The 21552-nt window shown below is 52.2% G+C and overlaps 1 protein-coding gene across 1 annotated transcript in view; it reads left to right on the top strand.

Moving 5' to 3' along the window:
• LOC137319587 (plasma membrane calcium-transporting ATPase 3-like) overlaps positions 1-21552 on the top strand; it is a gene marked incomplete at both ends in the record, with an annotated part of 44652 nt that overhangs the window by 7001 nt on the left and 16099 nt on the right. Inside the window, 8 exons of the mRNA XM_067981685.1 lie at positions 1695-1724; positions 3616-3771; positions 4367-4581; positions 6730-6972; positions 8337-8578; positions 11301-11535; positions 12855-13034; positions 14391-14478. Coding sequence (XP_067837786.1) covers positions 1695-1724; positions 3616-3771; positions 4367-4581; positions 6730-6972; positions 8337-8578; positions 11301-11535; positions 12855-13034; positions 14391-14478 — 1389 coding nt within the window. The remainder of the gene's footprint in view (positions 1-1694; positions 1725-3615; positions 3772-4366; positions 4582-6729; positions 6973-8336; positions 8579-11300; positions 11536-12854; positions 13035-14390; positions 14479-21552) is intronic.

The raw sequence follows: 21552 nt of genomic DNA, 5'->3' as shown, positions 1-21552 counted from the left end.
AGATTCCAGGTATCGGGAGTGTCAGTTTTGAGGAACGGTAAGGAAGGGAAGGCGGGTAGGTGGGATTGAGGGATATGGGGAGAAGGTGGGTGGGATTGAGGGATATGGGGAGAAGGTGGGTGGGATTGAGGGATATGGGGAGAAGGTGGGTGGGTGGGATTGAGGGATGTGGGGAGAAGGTGGGTCGGTGGGATTGAAGGATATGGGGAGAAGGTGGGTGGGTGGGATTGAGGGATATGGGGAGAAGGTGGGTGGGTGGGATTGAGGGATATGGGGAGAAGGTGGGTCGGTGGGATTGAGGGATATGGGGAGAAGGTGGGTCGGTGGGATTGAGGGATATGGGGAGAAGGTGGGTCGGTGGGATTGAGGGATATGGGGAGAAGGTGGGTCGGTGGGATTGAGGGATATGGGGAGAAGGTGGGTGGGTGGGATTGAGGGATATGGGGAGAAGGTGGGTCGGTGGGATTGAGGGATATGGGGAGGAGGTGGGTTGGTGGGATTGAGGGATACGGGGAGAAGGCGGGTCGATGGGATTGAGGGATATGGGGAGAAGGTGGGTCGGTGGGATTGAGGGATATGGGGAGAAGGTGGGTCGGTGGGATTGAGGGATATGGGGAGAAGGTGGGTCGGTGGGATTGAGGGATATGGGGAGAAGGTGGGTGGGTGGGATTGAGGGATACGGGGAGAAGGTGGGTCGGTGGGATTGAGGGATACGGGGAGAAGGTGGGTCGGTGGGATTGAGGGATATGGGGAGAAGGTGGGTCGGTGGGATTGAGGGATATGGGGAGAAGGTGGGTGGGTAGGATTGAGGGATACGGGGAGAAGGTGGGTGGGTGGGATTGAGGGATGTGGGGATAAGGTGGGTAGGTGGGATTGAGGGATGTGGGGAGAAGGTGGGTGGGTGGGATTGAGGGATACGGGGAGAAGGTGGGATTGAGGGATACGGGGAGAAGGTGGGATTGAGGGATACGGTGAGTCGGTGGGATTGAGGGATACGGGGAGAAGGTGGGATTGAGGGATACGGGGAGAAGGTGGGATTGAGGGATACGGGGAGTCGGTGGGATTGAGGGATACGGGGAGTCGGTGGGATTGAGGGACACGGTGAGTCGGTGGGATTGAGGGATACGGGGAGAAGGTGGGATTGAGGGATACGGGGAGTCGGTGGGATTGAGGGATACGGGGATAAGGTGGGATTGAGGGATACGGGGAGAAGGTGGGATTGAGGGATACGGGGATAAGGTGGGATTGAGGGATACGGGGAGTCGGTGGGATTGAGGGATACGGGGAGAAGGTGGGATTGAGGGATACGGGGATAAGGTGGGATTGAGGGATACGGGGAGTCGGTGGGATTGAGGGATACGGGGAGTCGGTGGGATTGAGGGATACGGGGAGAAGGTGGGATTGAGGGACACGGTGGGCGAGTGGAGCTGACCGATCAGTAACGGGGCAGGTTTGTCGAACCTAATGACCACTCCCTGTTGCTGGGACGCCCGGATCTGCACAGCGGGTGCGATGTCAGCACTGGGAGCTGCTAACGTACCAGAATACTTTGATGTCACCTCAGTGACCTCCTCCCTCCCTTCCCTCCCTCGACGGCTGCTCCTCGGGCCTCTCCCTCTTTTGTGTTTGCGTGTCTCGTCCCCGCTGCCTTCCTTCCTCCTGTTTCCCGTCCGATGGCTTCTTCTCCTTTCAAGAGGTGGCAGTGGGGGCCAACCAATGCAAGGGTCATGACCGTGCAAGAGACGCCAACAAGTGGGCAGTGTTTGTTCTCTGCCTGGACCTCTTTTCCCGACCCTCCAGCATTGTTCTGGGGTCTCCAGGGTTTGAAGGGCCTAATGACCTCCTGGTTAGCTGTGAGGAGGATGCAAAGAGGCTGCAAGGCGATTTAGACAAGTTGAGACAATGGGCAGATACATGGGAGATGCAGTACAACATGGATAAACGTGAAGTTATCCACTTCGGAAAGAAAAACAGAAAGGCAGAGTGATAGATTGGGGAATGTTGATGTACAAAGGGACCTGAGTGTCCTTGTACACCAGTCGCTGAAAGCAAACATGCAGGTCCAGCAAGGCGAATGGGATGTTGGCCTTCATTGCAAGAGGATTTGAGTACAGGAGCAGGGATGTCTTACTGCAGTTGTACAGGGCCTTGGCGAGACCACATCTGGAGTATTGTGTGCAGTTTTGGTCTCCTTATCTGAGGAAGGATGTCCTTGCCATGGAGGGAGTGCAACGAAGGTTCACCAGACTGATTCCCGGGATGGCAGGACTGACGTATGAGGAGAGATTGGGTCGACTCGGCCTGTATTCACTCGAGTTTGGAAGAATGAGAGGGGATCTCATCGAAACATATAAAATTCTAACAGGACTGGACAGACTAGATGCAGGGAGGATGTTTCCGCTGGCTGGGGAGTCCAGAACCAGGGGTCACAGTCTCAGGATACGGGGTAGGACATTTAGAACCGAGATGAGGAGAAGTTTCTTCACTCAGAGGGTGGTGAACCTGTGGAATTCTCTACCACAGAAGGCAGTGGGAGGCCGAGACACTGAATATATTTAAGAAGGAGCTGGATAGATTTCTAGACACAAAAGGCATCGAGGGGCATGGGGAGAGAGCGGGAATATGGTGTTGAGATAGAGGATCAGCCAGGATCATATTGAATGGCGGAGCAGGCTCGAAGGGCCGAATGGCCTCGTCCTGCTCCTATTTTCGATGTTAACCCATTGGGGGCAGAAAAACCAGAAAGCAGATCCTTCCCTTCCTCTTGTCTCGAGCCCTTTGCCCGTTTTATCGGTTATTCGAATGTCGGAGGCAGGAAAGAAACGTCCAATCGGGTAGCAGGGAGGCTGTTGGCTTTTCCGTTGGCTCGGGGGGTGGGGGCGGGGGGAAGGCGGGCCTCCGCCAGGCTGGACCAATGGCGGGGGCGTAGGAGGGGGCAAGGGAGCGATTGGAGGTCATGTGACGGAACCTCCAGGGTGACATCTGACCAGAGTTGGCAACCCCATGGCCACTGGCTCAGGACGAGCTGAATTTGGGGTTTTGGGCGGGTTAATTGTGTTCCGTGATTCTGGCCTTGGTGAGAAGGGCTCCCCGGGCCTCTGTGGAGCGAGTTCCGTTCCCCCTGTACCCGTCCCCTGCTCCTCCACACCTGCCTCTTCTGCTGACCCTTGGGACTGGTTTACTCAGGGTTACAAGGGACTGAGAACTCGGGCTTAAGGTCGCGTTCAGTCCGAATGGACACCAGGCCAGAAATTTTGCTTGAAGAATGTTCCCAAAGCAGCAGGGCGAATCGAGCGCTCTTCGTAGTTGGGAAGAATCATTGACTCGTTGGCCATTTGGCCCATCATGGTTGTGCTAGGTCTTTGATAGGGCTTTCCAATTAGCTTTCCTCTCACTCCTCCCTCCATCTTTTGACCTGCGATCTTTCCCCTCCGAGCCCCTCGCCCCCCTCCCCCGATCATTTGACCTGCGATCTTTCCCCTCCGACCCCTCACCCCTCCCTCCATCGCCGACCCGGGGCCCGGCCCGCCCCAGTCGCCAGCAGACACTCACGATGCTCTGTTTCTCTACCCTCCCCACCCCGCCCCCCGCCAACCCCGCCTCCCCCCGCCACAGCTAAGAAGCAAGATGGCGCCGTCGCCATGGAGATGCAGCCCCTGAAGACCGGCGAGGCGGACGAGCGGGAAACGAAGAAGACCAGCGCGCCCAAGAAGGAGAAGTCGGTCCTGCAAGGAAAGCTCACCAAGCTGGCCGTCCAGATCGGCAAAGCGGGTAAGGGGCCTTGGGGGGGGCGGGGGGGGGGAGTATCCCGCGAGGAAGGGGCTTCGAGCGCCGAGCGCAAAGGAGGCCTCTCGAGGGGGCGTTGGGAGGAGTGCGGCCATGAGCGCGGTCCACGAAGGACGCCTCGAGGAGGGCGCGGGTGGCGGCAGAGACTCGAGCTACGAGGGGAGTGTCCCAATTCGCAGAACGGGGAGAGACCGGAGAGAATGGGATTGTTCTCCTCGGAGCAGAGAAGGTTGAGGGGAGATTTAATCGAGGCGTTCAAAATCAGGAAGGGGTTTCGATGGAGTAAATGAGGAGGGAGTGTCTCCAATGGGCAGGAGGGTCGGTGACCAGAGGACGCAGACTTAAGATAATCAGAGACGGGGGGGGTGGGGGGATGAGGAATTCTTTTGACGCGGCGAGATGTTCTGATCTGGAATTCGCTGCCGGTGGGAGCAGATTCAGTCCTAACTTTCGAAAGGGGAATCGGAGAAATACTCGAAGGGGAAGAGCAGGGGAGCGGGATGAATCGGGCCGAACGGCCTCGGTCTGCGCTGTGCAATGGCGTTGGCGCAAATCGTCTGAGACTTTCCTCCGCCTCCAGGGTTAGTGATGTCGGCCATTACGGTAACCATCTTGATCCTGCATTTCGTGGTCGAGACTTTCTGGTTGGACGCCAAGGCGTGGGTCGCAGAGTGCACGCCCGTCTATGTCCAGTACCTCGTCAAGTTCTTCATCATCGGCGTGACGGTCCTGGTGGTCGCAGTGCCCGAGGGGCTTCCTCTTGCCGTCACCATCTCCCTGGCCTACTCCGTCAAGGTGAGTGCCCCTTTAAGAGAAGTAGCCGTCTTCGTCCCTGCCTGCGCCCGCCCCCCCCCGCCATCTCTCCTGAGGTCGCTGGGGGGGAGGTTGCCACGGGCGGGTCGTGGTCTAAGATTGGGGTGGGGGGGCGGTGAGGAGGGGAGGGGAGGGAGGGAAGGAAAGGAGGAGGGAGACCGCGAGGGGGAGAGGAGGGAGAGGGAAAGAGAGGGGGAAGGAGAGAGGGGGAGAATGGAAAAGGGAGGGGAGGCCGCGAGGGAGGGAGAGGAAGGAGGCAGAGAGAGAGGAGGAAGGGAGAACTCCCTCAGTACCGACCCTCCGACAGTGCGGCGCTCCCTCAGTACTGACCCTCCGACAGTGCGGCGCTCCCTCAGTACCGACCCTCCGACAGTGCGGCGCTCCCTCAGCACCGACCCTCCGACAGTGCGGCGCTCCCTCAGTTTCGCCCCTCCGACAGTGCGGCGCTCCCTCAGTACTGGCCCTCCGACAGTGCGGCACTCCCTCAGTACCGACCCTCCGACAGTGCGGCGCTCCCTCAGTACCGCCCCTCCGACAGTGCGGCGTTCCCTCAGCACCGACCCTCCGACAGTGCGGCGCTCCCTCAGTACTGACCCTCCGACAGTGCGGCGCTCCCTCAGTACTGACCCTCCCACAGTGCGGCGCTCCCTCAGTACCGACCCTCCGACAGCGCGGCGCTCCCTCAGTACCGACCCTCCGACAGTGCGGCGCTCCCTCAGTACTGACCCTCCGACAGTGCGGCGCTCCCTCAGTACTGACCCTCCGACAGTGCGGCGCTCCCTCAGTACCGACCCTCCGACAGTGCGGCGCTCCCTCAGTACCGACCCTCCGACAGTGCGGCGCTCCCTCAGTACCGACCCTCCGACAGTGCGGCGCTCCCTCAGTACTGACCCTCCGACAGTGCGGCGCTCCCTCAGTACCGACCCTCCGACAGTGCGGCGCTCCCTCAGTACCGACCCTCCGACAGTGCGGCGCTCCCTCAGTACCGACCCTCCGACAGTGCGGCGCTCCCTCAGCACCGACCCTCCGACAGTGCGGCGCTCCCTCAGTTTCGCCCCTCCGACAGTGCGGCGCTCCCTCAGTACTGGCCCTCCGACAGTGCGGCACTCCCTCAGTACCGACCCTCCGACAGTGCGGCGCTCCCTCAGTACCGCCCCTCCGACAGTGCGGCGTTCCCTCAGCACCGACCCTCCGACAGTGCGGCGCTCCCTCAGTACTGACCCTCCGACAGTGCGGCGCTCCCTCAGTACTGACCCTCCCACAGTGCGGCGCTCCCTCAGTACCGACCCTCCGACAGCGCGGCGCTCCCTCAGTACCGACCCTCCGACAGTGCGGCGCTCCCTCAGTACTGACCCTCCGACAGTGCGGCGCTCCCTCAGTACTGACCCTCCGACAGTGCGGCGCTCCCTCAGTTTCGCCCCTCCGACAGTGCGGTGCTCCCTCAGTACCGACCCTCCGACAGTGCGGCGCTCCCTCAGTACTGACCCTCCGACAGTGCGGCGCTCCCTCAGTACCGACCCTCCGACAGTGCGGCGCTCCCTCAGTACTGACCCTCCGACAGTGCGGCGCTCCCTCAGTACCGACCCTCCGACAGTGCGGCGCTCCCTCAGTACCGACCCTCCGACAGTGCGGCGCTCCCTCAGTACCGACCCTCCGACAGTGCGGCGCTCCCTCAGCACCGACCCTCCGACAGTGCGGCGCTCCCTCAGTTTCGCCCCTCCGACAGTGCGGCGCTCCCTCAGTACTGGCCCTCCGACAGTGCGGCACTCCCTCAGTACCGACCCTCCGACAGTGCGGCGCTCCCTCAGTACCGCCCCTCCGACAGCGCGGCGCTCCCTCAGCACCGCCCCTCCGACAGTGCGGCGCTCCCTCAGTACTGACACCGGCGGGGGTGGGGGACGTGTCGGGCCTGGATTACGCGGCTCGAGCCTGCGGAGGTGGGGGCTCGAACCCTCGACCTTCCGACTCGGAGAGCGAGACCCAAACCGTTTGATCGCGGGGACCTTTTCTCCCCGTGCGTTTGGCTCGCTGGCAGCGAGCGAGGAGGGAAGGAGTCACTGCAGCTCTCCCTTGACGTTTCGGAGAAGGTCCGCGTTTTTTGAGCGCTAATCGGGCGAGGCTCTCTTCCAGAAAATGATGAGGGACAGTAACCTGGTGAGACACCTCGACGCCTGCGAGACCATGGGGAACGCAACGGCCATTTGCTCCGATAAAACGGGCACTTTGACGACCAACCGGATGACAGTAGTCCAGGTGTTTGTGGGCGATACGTTGTACAAGAATATTCCAGAACCTGACAGCATCGTGCCCCAGACCTTGGAGCTGCTCACCCACGCCATCGCTGTCAACTGCGCCTACACCACCAAGATACAGGTAAGCGCCCGGGGGCCTTTGGAGAGGTTGCGTTACACCCCGTCACGCTCCAGGCGTCACGCCCGGGCGGCCCTGTTTGCGGCGGGCGCGGCGGACAAGGGAGAAGGGGGAGCCAGTCACTTAATGCCGGGTGCCCCCGACCTGCCGGGGCGAAGCTTGGCGGGCGTTTTCAAGCCTCCGCTCGCCACGCGGCAATTGCGCTCTGGCTGACCCGAGGCTCTGTTTACTTAACAGCGGTTCGACTTCGAAGTGGCAGATCGCAAAGTTTTTCACGGGAGATTTCTTTTCGCGTTTCTTTTCTCCGCGTAGCTTGCATTTATATGGCGCCTTTAGCCTGGTAAAACCTCCCCAAGGGGAGTCACACGAGCCTGTATCAGACTCTGAGAGGCACAAGGAGATATTCGGGACAGGTGACCCGAAAGCTTGGTCAAAGAGGTCGGCTTTATGGAGCATCTGAAAGGAGGAGAGCGAGGCATCGAAACACAGAAAATAGGAGCAGGAGTAGGCCATTCGGCCCTTCGAGCCTGCTCCGCCATTCAATATGATCATGGCTGATCCTCTATCTCAATACCATATTCCCGCTCTCTCCCCATACCCCTTGATGGCCTTTTGTGTCTAGAAATCTATCCAGCTCCTCCTTAAATATATTCAGTGTCTCGGCCTCCATTGCCTTCTGTGGTAGAGAATTCCACAGGTTCACCACCCTCTGAGTGAAGAAATTTCTCCTCATCTCGGTTCTAAATGTCCTACCCCGTATCCTGAGACTGTGACCCCTCGTTCTGGACTCCCCAGCCATCGGGAACATCCTCCCTGCATCCAGTCTCTCCAGCCCTGTCAGAATTTTATACGTTTCAATGAGATCCCCTCTCATTCTTCTAAACTCGAGTGAATACAGGCCGAGTCGACCCAATCTCTCCTCATACGACGGTCCTGCCCGAGAGGTTTAGGGAGGGAATTCCAGAGCTTGGCACATCCCCCATTCCCATCGCTCCGCCATTGGCGGCCGTGCCTTCAGCTGCCTCGGCCCTGAGCTCTGGAATTCCCTCCCTAAACCTCTCCGCCCCTCTCTCTCTCTCTCCTTAAAACCTACCTCTTTGACCGAGCTTTCGGTCAACTCTTCCAATATCTCCTTACGAGGTTCGGCGTCAGATTTGAGTTCGAGATCCGCTCCTGCAAAGCACCTCGGGGGCCGTTTTACTCCGTTAAAGGGGCTGGAGTTGTCTGGGCTGGGCGTAGGTCTCGGTAACCGGAGGGCACGGATTTGGGAATGGTTGTCTAACGAGCAAGAGGGCAAGTGAGATGATCCTGACCTCTCTCTCTCTCTCTCTCTCTCTCTGTTATCCCATCGACCCACCCAACCTCAGCCTCCGGAAGTAGCAGGTGGACTTCCTCGACAAATCGGGAACAAGACCGAGTGCGCCCTGCTGGGACTCGCCAGGGACCTGAAGAAGGACTATCAGGCTGTGCGTAAGCAGATTCCCGAGGAAGGCCTATTCAAGGTCTACACCTTTAACTCGGCACGCAGGTCCATGAGCACGGTTATCAAGCTCCCCGATGGTCGGTACCGGTTATTCTGCAAGGGAGCTGCTGAGATTGTCCTCAACATGTAAGTGCCCTCCATTCTATTCTTGCCTCCCACCTCTTATTGCTCTGCAGCTTCCAATTGTTCTCCCGTCCCACCCACTTCCTGGTGCGTGCTATGGAAAAAAAAGGGGGGTAGAAGTTAGCCCATATCAGGCAAGGTTTGACTCCGAGAGGCTCAAGGAGATTTCAGGGGCAGGTGACCGCAAAGAGGTCGTCTTTAAGGAGCTTCTTAAATGATGTGGAAATGCCAGTGATGTATCTAACCCTGTACCTGTCCTGGGAGTGTTTGGGACAGTGTAGAGGGAGCTTTACTCTGTATCTAACCCTGTACCTGTCCTGGGAGTGTTTGGGACAGTGTAGAGGGAGCTTTACTCTGTATCTAACCCTCTCCCTGCCCTGGGAGTGTTTGATGGGACAGTGTGGAGGGAGCTTTACTCTGTATCTAACCCTGTACCTGCCCTGGGAGTGTTTGATGAGACAGTGTAGAGGGAGCTTTACTCTGTATCTAACCCTGTACCTGCCCTGGGAGTGTTTGATGGGACAGTGTAGAGGGAGCTTTACTCTGTATCTAACCCTGTACCTGCCCTGGGAGTGTTTGATGGGACAGTGTAGAGGGAGCTTTACTCTGTATCTAACCCTGTACCTGCCCTGGGAGTATTTGATGGGACAGTGTACAGGGAGCTTTACTCTGTATCTAACCCTGTACCTGCCCTGGGAGTGTTTGATGGGACAGTGTAGAGGGAGCTTTACTCTGTATCTAACCCTGTACCTGCCCTGGGAGTGTTTGATGGGACAGTGTAGAGGGAGCTTTACTCTGTATCTAACCCTGTACCTGCCCGGGGAGTATTTGATGGGACAGTGTAGAGGGAGCTTTACTCTGTATCTAACCCTGTACCTGTCCTGGGAGTGTTTGATGGGACAGTGTAGAGGGAGCTTTACTCCGTATCTAACCCTGTACCTGCCCTGAGAGTGTTTGATGGGACAGTGTAGAGGGAGCTTTACTCTGTATCTAACCCTGTACCTGCCCTGGGAGTATTTGATGGGACAGTGTACAGGGAGCTTTACTCTGTATCTAACCCTGTACCTGCCCTGGGAGTGTTTGATGGGTCAGTGTAGAGGGAGCTTTACTCTGTATCTAACCCTGTACCTGCCCTGGGAGTGTTTGATGGGTCAGTGTAGAGGGAGCTTTACTCTGTATCTAACCCTGTACCTGCCCTGGGAGTGTTTGATGGGGACAGTGTAGAGGGAGCTTTACTCTGTATCTAACCCTGTACCTGCCCTGGGAGTGTTTGATGGGTCAGTGTAGAGGGAGCTTTACTCTGTATCTAACCCTGTACCTGCCCTGGGAGTGTTTGATGGGGACAGTGTAGAGGGAGCTTTACTCTGTATCTAACCCTGTACCTGCCCTGGGAGTGTTTGATGGGACAGTGTAGAGGGAGCTTTACTCTGGATCTAACCCTGTACCTGCCCTGAGAGTATTTGATGGGACAGTGTAGAGGGAGCTTTACTCTGTATCTAACCCTGTACCTGCCCCAGGAGTGTTTGATGGGACAGTGTAGAGGGAGCTTTACTCTGTATCTAACCCTGTACCTGCCCCTGGGAGTGTTTGATGGGACAGTGTAGAGGGAGCTTTACTCTGTATCTAACCCTGTACCTGCCCTGGGAGTGTTTGATGGGACGGTGTAGAGGGAGCTTTACTCTGTATCTAACCCTGTACCTGCCCTGAGAGTATTTGATGGGACAGTGTACAGGGAGATTTACTCTGTATCTAACCCTGTACCTGCCCTGGGAGTGTTTGATGGGACAGTGTCGAGGGAGCTTTACTCTGTATCTAACCCTGTACCTGCCCTGGGAGTATTTGATGGGACAGTGTAGAGGGAGCTTTACTCTGTATCTAACCCTGTACCTGCCCTGGGAGTGTTTGATGGGACAGTGTAGAGGGAGCTTTACTCTGTATCTAACCCTGTACCTGCCCTGGGAGTGTTTGACGGGACAGTGTAGAGGGAGCTTTACTCTGTATCTAACCCTGTACCTGCCCTGGGAGTGTTTGACGGGACAGTGTAGAGGGAGCTTTACTCTGTATCTAACCCTGTACCTGCCCTGGGAGTGTTTGACGGGACAGTGTAGAGGGAGCTTTACTCTGTATCTAACCCTGTACCTGCCCTGGGAGTGTTTGACGGGACAGTGTAGAGGGAGCTTTACTCTGTATCTAACCCTGTACCTGCCCTGGGAGTGTTTGACGGGACAGTGTAGAGGGAGCTTTACTCTGTATCTAACCCTGTACCTGCCCTGGGAGTGTTTGACGGGACAGTGTAGAGGGAGCTTTACTCTGTATCTAACCCTGTACCTGCCCTGGGAGTGTTTGATGGGACAGTGTAGAGGGAGCTTTACTCTGTATCTAACCCTGTACCTGCCCTGGGAGTGTTTGATGGGACGGTGTAGAGGGAGCTTTACTCTGTATCTAACCCTGTACCTGCCCTGGGAGTGTTTGATGGGACAGTGTAGAGGGAGCTTTACTCTGTATCTAACCCTGTACCTGCCCTGGGAGTGTTTGATGGGACAGTGTAGAGGGAGCTTTACTCTGTATCTAACCCTGTACCTGCCCTGGGAGTGTTTGATGGGACATCACTCCCCCTCACTGAAAATGTTCATTCTGGACCGTCGCTACGGCGATCGTGGATCCGAATGTTGCTCGATCCCGATTGACCTGTTGTCCATTCACCCTGTCTGTTGCCCTGTTCCAGGTGCACCGCCATCCTGGATGCCCAGGGCAATTCCAGAACCTTCAGCCTGCAGGACCGTGAGGAGCTGTTGAAGAAGGCGGTCGAGCCCATGGCCTGTGACGGGCTGCGGACCATCTGCATGTCGTACCGAGACTTAGACGCCCAGCCAGAGCCGGACTGGGAGGACGAGCACGAGATCGTCAGAGACCTCACCTGCCTGTGTGTGGTTGGAATTGAGGATCCTGTGCGGCCTGAGGTAACAGGCCCCTGAGAGTGGCCTCCAGACTTGACCATTCCAATGCTCTCCTGTCCAGCCTCCCGCCTTCCACCCTCCGTAAACCTCAACTCTGCTGCCCCCCCGTATCCTAACTCGCACCGAGTCCCGTTCACCCATCACCCCGCTGTGCTCGCTGACATACATCGGCTCCCGGTCCGCCATTTTAAAATTCTTATCCTCCTGTTCAAATCCCTCCATGGTCTCCTCGCCCCCCCTCCCAATCTCTGTGACCTCCTCCAGCCACTACAACCCTCCCGAGATCTCTGCGCTCCTCCAATTCTGGCCTCTTGTCCATCCCCCCATTTCCATCTGGAATTCCCTCCCGAAACCTCTCCGCCTCTCTCTCTCCTCCTTTCAGACGCTCCTTAAAACCCACCTCTTTGACCGAGCTTTTGGTCACCTGTCCTAATATCTCCTTATGTGTCTCGGTGTCAAATTTTGTCTGATTTACGCTCCTGGGAAGGGCCCAGGGGGACGTTTTACTACATTAAAGGCGCTATATAAATGCAAGTTGTTGTTATCGGCAGGTACAAAGGAAAGAAGTCCCATTTCTCCGGCCCCTTTCACCACCTCAGGACGTCCCAAAGTATCTCACAGCCGATTAAGTACTTTTGAAGTTTAGTCGCTGTTGTAATCACAGAACTGTACAGCACAGAAGGAGGCCATTTTTGGAAGGGCCTTCCCATTCCCCTGCTCTTTCCCCAACTTTGAACACCTCTATCAAATCTCCCCTTCTCTGCTCAAGAAACCCACGTCTCTCCACATAGCTGACTCACCTGCCAAAGGAAGAGGTCTCCCTCAACCAGGGATGAGGGGACTTCAGTTATCCGGAGAGACTAGAGAATCTGGGATTGTTCTCCTCGGAGTAGAGAAGGTTAAGGGGAGATTTGATCGAGGCGTTCAAAATCAGGAAGGGTTTTTGATGGAGGAAGTAAGGAAGAACTCTTTCCAGTGGGCAGGAGGGTTGGTCACCAGAGGACACGGATTTAAGACAATCGGGAAAAGAACCAGAGGGGGAGATGAGGAGGCCATCTTTTTAATTACGCAGCGAGTTGCTCCGATCTGAATGAAGCAGATTCAACAGTAACGCTCGAAAGGGAATTGGATAAACACTTGAAGGGACAAAAATGTGCAGGACTACGAGGGAGTGTGGGACTAGTTGGACAGCTCTCCCAAAGAGCTGGCGCAGCCACAATGGGCCGAGCGGCCTCCTTCTGTGCTGTGTCGATCCGTGGCGATTTCGTCTTGCCGGAAACCCTGCGGTGATTAAAATTCTGGGCGGCTCTCTGTACCCGTAGGTGCCGAACGCCATCAGAATGTGCCAACGAGCGGGCATCACGGTGCGTATGGTTACCGGCGACAATATTGACACCGCCCGTGCCATAGCAGCCAAGTGTGGCATTCTCCTACCTGGAGAGGACTTCCTGTGCCTGGAGGGGAAGGAGTTCAACGCCCGGATTCGGAACGAAAAGGGAGAGGTGAGGAACGCATCGGCTTGCTCTCACCCCCACCCGCACACGCACAGAGAACTAGCAATGTCTCTCTCTCCTGGACTCACATTCTTCTCCTTCCCCCCCGCCAACCGCCTTGGCCCAAGTATCTCAGGCTCTCCAACGCTCGCCCACCCTGCGTAAACTCCAGCTCATCCAAAAACTCTCCTGCCCCCCCCCCCCCGTACCCTGACTCGCACCAAGTCCCGTTCTCCCATCCTGTGCTCGCTGACCGACATCGGCTCCCGGTCCGACAATGCCTCGATATTAAAGTTCTCATCCTTGTGTTCAAATCCCTCCGTGGACCTCGCCCCCCCTCCCTATCTCTGTGACCTCCTCCAGCCCCTACGACCCTCCCGGATCTCTGCGTCCCTCCAATTCCGGCCTCTTGTCCATCCCCCCGATTCCCATCGCTCCGCCATTGGCGGCCGTGCCTTCAGCCGCCTCGGCCCCAAGCTCTGGAATTCCCTCCCTAAACCTCTCCGCCTCTCTCTCTCCTCCTTTAAGACGCTCCTTAAAACCTCCCTCGTTGCCCAAGCTTTTGGTCGCCTGTCCTAATATCTCCTTATGGGGCTCGGTGTTAAATTCTGGCCTGATTTACGCTCCTGGGAAGGGCCTTGGGGACGTTTTACTGCGTTAAAGGTGCTATATAAATGCAGGATGGTGTTGAAGGAGAGGGGGACACATTTCGGAGAGCGAAGGTGGGATATAGAGTTCGAGCGGTCAGGCTCACGAGCAGACACTTACCCATCGTACCATAGAATGGCACAGCACAGAAGGAGGCCATTCGTCCCATCCTGCCCGTGACAGCTCTTTGAAAGGCCTATCCAATTAGTCCCACACACTTTCCCTGCTCATTTTCCCCCTTCAAGTATTTCTCCAATTCCCCTTTTGAAAGTTATTATTGAATCTGCTTCCACCGCCCTTTCAGGCAGTGAATTCCAGATCAGAACAACTCGCCGCGTAAAAAAAATTCCTCATCTCCCCCTCTGGTTCTTTTCCCGATTATCTTAAATCCGTGTCCTCTGGTCACCGACCCTCCCGCCCTCTTGGGAACAGTTTCTCCTGATTCACTCGATCAAAACCCCTCATGATTTTGAACCCCTCGATCAAATCTCCCCTCAACCTTCTCAGCTCTGAGGAGAACAATCCCAGTCTCTCCACGTAACTGGAGTCCCCTCGTCCCTGGTCCCATTCTGGTAAATCTCCTCCGCACCCTCTCCGAGGCCTCGATATCCTTCCCAAAGTGCGGTGCCCGCAACTGGAGGACCTGTGCGGCCTCGCTCCCTCTTAACATGTCGTCCCCGCCTTCCCCTCTAAAAGCGTCTCTTCCTGTCCTTGCAGATAGAGCAGGCGCGCCTCGACAAAATTTGGCCTAAGCTCCGAGTGTTGGCCCGTTCCTCTCCGACTGACAAACACACTCTAGTGAAAGGTAGGCCCGTCTATTTTCTTACCCGTGTTGGCCCCTGGGGTTTTCTCTCTTGCCCGGGAGATTCAATGGCAGCGGCGGAGGCGAGGGGAGAGCGCTGAGGGATGGAGGGAGGGTGGAAGTGTCCAGTCGTGATACTGCGGCCGTCATGGTGTGTGGGGCAAGCTTGATGGACCAGTTGGCCGTTTCCTGGCCAATTTTCTCATCCGCTTGTGTGTTAATGGGACTGCCCGCCTCTGATACGTACAGGTGGGGTGACCAGGCCTGACCTACCCCTTTGCCTGTCGCCGGGACGAGCACATAAAGAGATTCGAGGACATATTTCACATTGTGTGGTATAGGTCAGAGATTACGGTGAAGGGTCAGTGATATATCAGTGTTTACGGTAAAGGGTCGGTGATATATCAGAGATTACGGTAAAGGGTGGGTGATATATCAGTGTTTACGGTAAAGGGTCGGTGATATATCAGTGTTTACGGTAAAGGGTAGGATATATCACAGATTACGGTAAAGGGTCTGATATATCGGAGATTACGGTAAAGGGTCGTTGATATATCAGATATTACGGTAAAGGGTCGTTGATATATCAGATATTACGGTATAGAGTGGGGTATATCAGAGATTAGGGTACAGAGTGGGGTATATCAGAGATTACGGTATAGAGTGGGGTATATCAGAGATTAGGGTATAGAATGGGGTATATCAGAGATTACGGTATAGAATGGGGTATATCAGAGATTACGGTATAGAGTGGGGTATATCAGAGATTACGGTATAGAGTGGGGTATATCAGAGATTAGGGTACAGAGTGGGGTATATCAGAGATTAGGGTACAGAGTGGGGTATATCAGATATTACGGTATAGAGTGGGGTATATCAGAGATTACGGTATAGAGTGGGGTATATCAGATATTACGGTATAGAGTGGGGTATATCAGAGATTACAGTATAGAGTGGGGTATATCAGAGATTAGGGTATAGAATGGGGTATATCAGAGATTACGGTATAGAGTGGGGTATATCAGAGATTACGGTATAGAATGGGGTATATCAGAGATTACGGTATGGAGTGGGGTATATCAGAGATTAGGGTATAGAGTGGGGTATATCAGAGATTAGGGTATAGAGTGGGGTATATCAGAGATTAGGGTATAGAGTGGGGTATATCAGAGATTACGGTATAGAGTGGGGTATATCAGATATTACGGTATAGAGTGGGGTATATCAGAGATTAGGGTATAGAGTGGGGTATATCAGAGATTACGGTATGGAGTGGGGTATATCAGAGATTAGGGTACAGAGTGGGGTATATCAGAGATTACGGTATAGAGTGGGGTATATCAGAGATTACGGTATAGAGTGGGGTATATCAGAGATTACGGTATAGAGTGGGGTATATCAGAGATTAGGGTACAGAGTGGGGTATATCAGAGATTACGGTATAGAGTGGGGTATATCAGAGATTACAGTATAGAGTGGGGTATATCAGAGATTACGGTATAGAGAGGGGTATATCAGAGATTACGGTATAGAGTGGGGTATATCAGAGATTACGGTATGGAGTGGCGTATATCAGAGATTACGGTATAGAGTGGGGTATATCAGAGATTAGGGTATAGAGTGGGGTATATCAGAGATTAGGGTATAGAGTGGGGTATATCAGAGATTAGGGTATAGAGTGGGGTATATCAGAGATTACGGTATAGAGTGGGGTATATCAGATATTACGGTATAGAGTGGGGTATATCAGAGATTAGGGTATAGAGTGGGGTATATCAGAGATTACGGTATGGAGTGGGGTATATCAGAGATTAGGGTACAGAGTGGGGTATATCAGAGATTACGGTATAGAGTGGGGTATATCAGATATTACGGTATAGAGTGGGGTATATCAGAGATTACGGTATAGAGTGGGGTATATCAGAGATTACGGTATAGAATGGGGTATATCAGAGATTACGGTATAGAATGGGGTATATCAGAGATTACGGTATAGAATGGGGTATATCAGAGATTACGGTATAGAGTGGGGTATATCAGAGATTACGGTATAGAGTGGGGTATATCAGAGATTAGGGTACAGAGTGGGGTATATCAGAGATTACGGTATAGAGTGGGGTATATCAGAGATTACAGTATAGAGTGGGGTATATCAGAGATTACGGTATAGAGAGGGGTATATCAGAGATTACGGTATAGAGTGGGGTATATCAGAGATTACAGTATAGAGTGGGGTATATCAGAGATTACGGTATAGAGAGGGGTATATCAGAGATTACGGTATAGAGTGGGGTATATCAGAGATTACGGTATAGAGTGGGGTATATCAGAGATTACGGTATAGAGTGGGGTATATCAGAGATTACGGTATAGAGAGGGGTATATCAGAGATTACGGTACAGAGTGGGGTATATCAGATATTACGGTATAGAGTGGGGTATATCAGAGATTACAGTATAGAGTGGGGTATATCAGAGATTACGGTATAGAGTGGGGTATATCAGAGATTACGGTATAGAATGGGGTATATCAGAGATTACGGTATGGAGTGGGGTATATCAGAGATTACGGTATAGAGTGGGGTATATCAGAGATTACGGTATAGAATGGGGTATATCAGATATTACGGTATAGAGTGGGGTATATCAGAGATTAGGGTATAGAGTGGGGTATATCAGAGATTACGGTATGGAGTGGGGTATATCAGAGATTACGGTATAGAGTGGGGTATATCAGAGATTACGGTATAGAGTGGGGTATATCAGAGATTAGGGTACAGAGTGGGGTATATCAGAGATTACGGTATAGAGTGGGGTATATCAGAGATTACGGTATAGAATGGGGTATATCAGAGATTACGGTATAGAATGGGGTATATCAGAGATTACGGTATAGAGTGGGGTATATCAGAGATTATGGTATAGAGTGGGGTATATCAGAGATTACGGTATAGAGTGGGGTATATCAGAGATTACGGTATAGAATGGGGTATATCAGAGATTACGGTATAGAGTGGGGTATATCAGAGATTATGGTATAGAGTGGGGTATATCAGAGATTAGGGTACAGAGTGGGGTATATCAGAGATTACGGTATAGAGAGGGGTATATCAGAGATTACGGTACAGAGTGGGGTATATCAGATATTACGGTATAGAGTGGGGTATATCAGAGATTACGGTACAGAGAGGGGTATATCAGAGATTACGGTATAGAGTGGGGTATATCAGAGATTACGGTATAGAGTGGGGTATATCAGAGATTAGGGTACAGAGTGGGGTATATCAGAGATTACGGTATAGAGAGGGGTATATCAGAGATTACGGTACAGAGTGGGGTATATCAGAGATTAGGGTACAGAGTGGGGTATATCAGAGATTACGGTATAGAGTGGGGTATATCAGAGATTACGGTATAGAGTGGGGTATATCAGAGATTAGGGTACAGAGTCGGGTATATCAGAGATTAGGGTACAGAGTGGGGTATATCAGAGATTACGATATAGAGTGGGGTATATCAGATATTACGGTAAAGAGTGTGGGACAGTCAGGATGTGTTACGGTGTAGTGTGTGTCGGTGTGTTGTATATCAGGATGTGTTACGGTGTAGTGTATGTCGGTGTGTTGTATATCAGGATGTGTTACGGTGTAGTGTATGTCGGTGTGTTGTATATCAGGATGTGTTACGGTGTAGTGTATGTCGGTGTGTTGTATATCAGGATGTGTTACGGTGTAGTGTATGTCGGTGTGTTGTATATCAGGATGTGTTACGGTGTAGTGTATGTCGGTGTGTTGTATATCAGGATGTGTTACGGTGTAGTGTATGTCGGTGTGTTGTATATCAGGATGTGTTACGGTGTAGTGTAATCCAGTGTGTTGTATATCAGGATGTGTTACGGTGTAGTGTATGTCGGTGTGTTGTATATCAGGATGTGTTACGGTGTAGTGTATGTCGGTGTGTTGTATATCAGGATGTGTTACGGTGTAGTGTATGTCGCTGTGTTGTATATCAGGATGTGTTACGGTGTAGTGTATGTCGGTGTGTTGTATATCAGGATGTGTTACGGTGTAGTGTATGTCGGTGTGTTGTATATCAGGATGTGTTACGGTGTAGTGTATGTCGGTGTGTTGTATATCAGGATGTGTTACGGTGTAGTGTATGTCGGTGTGTTGTATATCAGGATGTGTTACGGTGTAGTGTATGTCGGTGTGTTGTATATCAGGATGTGTTACGGTGTAGTGTATGTCGGTGTGTTGTATATCAGGATGTGTTACGGTGTAGTGTATGTCGGTGTGTTGTATATCAGGATGTGTTACGGTGTACTGTATGTCGGTGTGTTGTATATCAGGATGTGTTACGGTGTAGTGTATGTCGGTGTGTTGTATATCAGGAAGTGTTACGGTGTAGTGTATGTCGGTGTGTTTTATATCAGGATGTGTTACAGTGTAGTGTATGTCGGTGTGTTGTATATCAGGATGTGTTACGGTGTAGTGTATGTCGGTGTGTTGTATATCAGGATGTGTTACGATGTAGTGTATGTCGGTGTGTTGTATATCAGGATGTGTTACGGTGTAGTGTATGTCGGTGTGTTGTATATCAGGATGTGTTACGGTGTAGTGTATGTCGGTGTGTTGTATATCAGGATGTGTTACGGTGTAGTGTATGTCGGTGTGTTGTATATCAGGATGTGTTACGGTGTAGTGTATGTCGGTGTGTTGTATATCAGGATGTGTTACGGTGTAGTGTATGTCGGTGTGTTGTATATCACTATGTGTTACGGTGTAGTGTGCGTCGGTGTGTTGTATATCAGGATGTGTTACGGTGTAGTGTATGTCGGTGTGTTGTATATCAGGATGTGTTACGGTGTAGTGTATGTCGGTGTGTTGTATATCAGGATGTGTTACGGTGTAGTGTATGTCGGTGTGTTGTATATCAGGATGTGTTACGGTGTAGTGTATGTCGGTGTGTTGTATATCAGGGTGTGTTACGGTGTAGTGTATGTCGGTGTGTTGTATATCAGGATGTGTTACGGTGTAGTGTATGTCGGTGTGTTGTATATCAGGATGTGTTACGGTGTACTGTATGTCGGTGTGTTGTATATCAGGATGTGTTACGGTGTAGTGTATGTCGGTGTGTTGTATATCAGGATGTGTTACGGTGTAGTGTATGTCGGTGTGTTGTATATCAGGATGTGTTACGGTGTAGTGTATGTCGGTGTGTTGTATATCAGGATGTGTTACGGTGTAGTGTATGTCGGTGTGTTGTATATCAGGATGTGTTACGGTGTAGTGTATGTCGGTGTGTTGTATATCAGGATGTGTTACGGTGTAGTGTATGTCGGTGTGTTGTATATCAGGATGTGTTACGGTGTAGTGTATGTCGGTGTGTTGTATATCAGGATGTGTTACGATGTAGTGTATGTCGGTGTGTTGTATATCAGGATGTGTTACGGTGTAGTGTGTGTCGGTGTGTTGTATATCAGGAAGTGTTATGGTGTAGTGTATGTCTGTGTGTTGTATATCAGGATGTGTTACGGTGTAGTGTATGTCGGTGTGTTGTATATCAGGATGTGTTACGGTGTAGTGTATGTCGGTGTGTTGTATATCAGGATGTGTTACGATGTAGTGTATGTCGGTGTGTTGTATATCAGGATGTGTTACGGTGTAGTGTGTGTCGGTGTGTTGTATATCAGGATGTGTTACGGTGTAGTGTATGTCGGTGTCTTGTATATCAGGATGTGTTACGGTGTAGTGTGTGTCGGTGTGTTGTATATCAGGATGTGTTACGGTGTAGTGTATGTCGGTGTGTTGTATATCAGGATGTGTTACGGTGTAGTGTATGTCGGTGTCTTGTATATCAGGATGTGTTACGGTGTAGTGTGTGTCGGTGTGTTGTATATCAGGATGTGTTACGGTGTAGTGTATGTCGGTGTGTTGTATATCAGGATGTGTTACGGTGTAGTGTATGTCGGTGTGTTGTATATCAGGATGTGTTACGGTGTACTGTATGTCGGTGTGTTGTATATCAGGATGTGTTACGGTGTAGTGTATGTCGGTGTGTTGTATATCAGGATGTGTTACGGTGTACTGTATGTCGGTGTGTTGTATATCAGGATGTGTTACAGTGTAGTGTATGTCGGTGTGTTGTATATCAGGATGTGTTACGGTGTAGTGTATGTCGGTGTGTTGTATATCAGGGTGTGTTACGGTGTAGTGTATGTCGGTGTGTTGTATATCAGGATGTGTTACGGTGTAGTGTATGTCGGTGTGTTGTATATCAGGATGTGTTACGGTGTAGTGTATATCGGTGTGTTGTATATCAGGATGTGTTACGGTGTAGTGTATGTCGGTGTGTTGTATATCAGGATGTGTTACGATGTAGTGTATGTCGGTGTGTTGTATATCAGGATGTGTTACGGTGTAGTGTATGTCGGTGTGTTGTATATCAGGATGTGTTACGGTGTAGTGTATGTCGGTGTGTTGTATATCAGGATGTGTTACGATGTAGTGTATGTCGGTGTGTTGTATATCAGGATGTGTTACGATGTAGTGTATGTCGGTGTGTTGTATATCAGGGTGTGTTACGATGTAGTGTATGTCGGTGTGTTGTATATCAGGATGTGTTACGATGTAGTGTATGTCGGTGTGTTGTATATCAGGGTGTGTTACGATGTAGTGTATGTCGGTGTGTTGTATATCAGGATGTGTTACGGTGTAGTGTATGTCGGTGTGTTGTATATCAGGGTGTGTTACGGTGTAGTGTATGTTGGTGTGTTGTATATCAGGATGTGTTACGATGTAGTGTATGTCGGTGTGTTGTATATCAGGATGTGTTACGGTGTAGTGTATGTCGGTGTGTTGTATATCAGGATGTGTTACGGTGTAGTGTATGTCGGTGTGTTGTATATCAGGATGTGTTACTGTGTAGTGTATGTCGGTGTGTTGTATATCAGGATGTGTTACGGTGTAGTGTATGTCTGTGTGTTGTATATCAGGGTGTGTTACGATGTAGTGTATGTCGGTGTGTTGTATATCAGGATGTGTTACGGTGTAGTGTATGTCTGTGTGTTGTATATCAG

This window comes from Heptranchias perlo, unplaced genomic scaffold (assembly GCF_035084215.1).
Source record: "Heptranchias perlo isolate sHepPer1 unplaced genomic scaffold, sHepPer1.hap1 HAP1_SCAFFOLD_872, whole genome shotgun sequence".
NCBI classification, from domain to species: domain Eukaryota; kingdom Metazoa; phylum Chordata; class Chondrichthyes; order Hexanchiformes; family Hexanchidae; genus Heptranchias; species Heptranchias perlo.
This window is presented reverse-complemented; position numbering and strand designations above follow the sequence as displayed.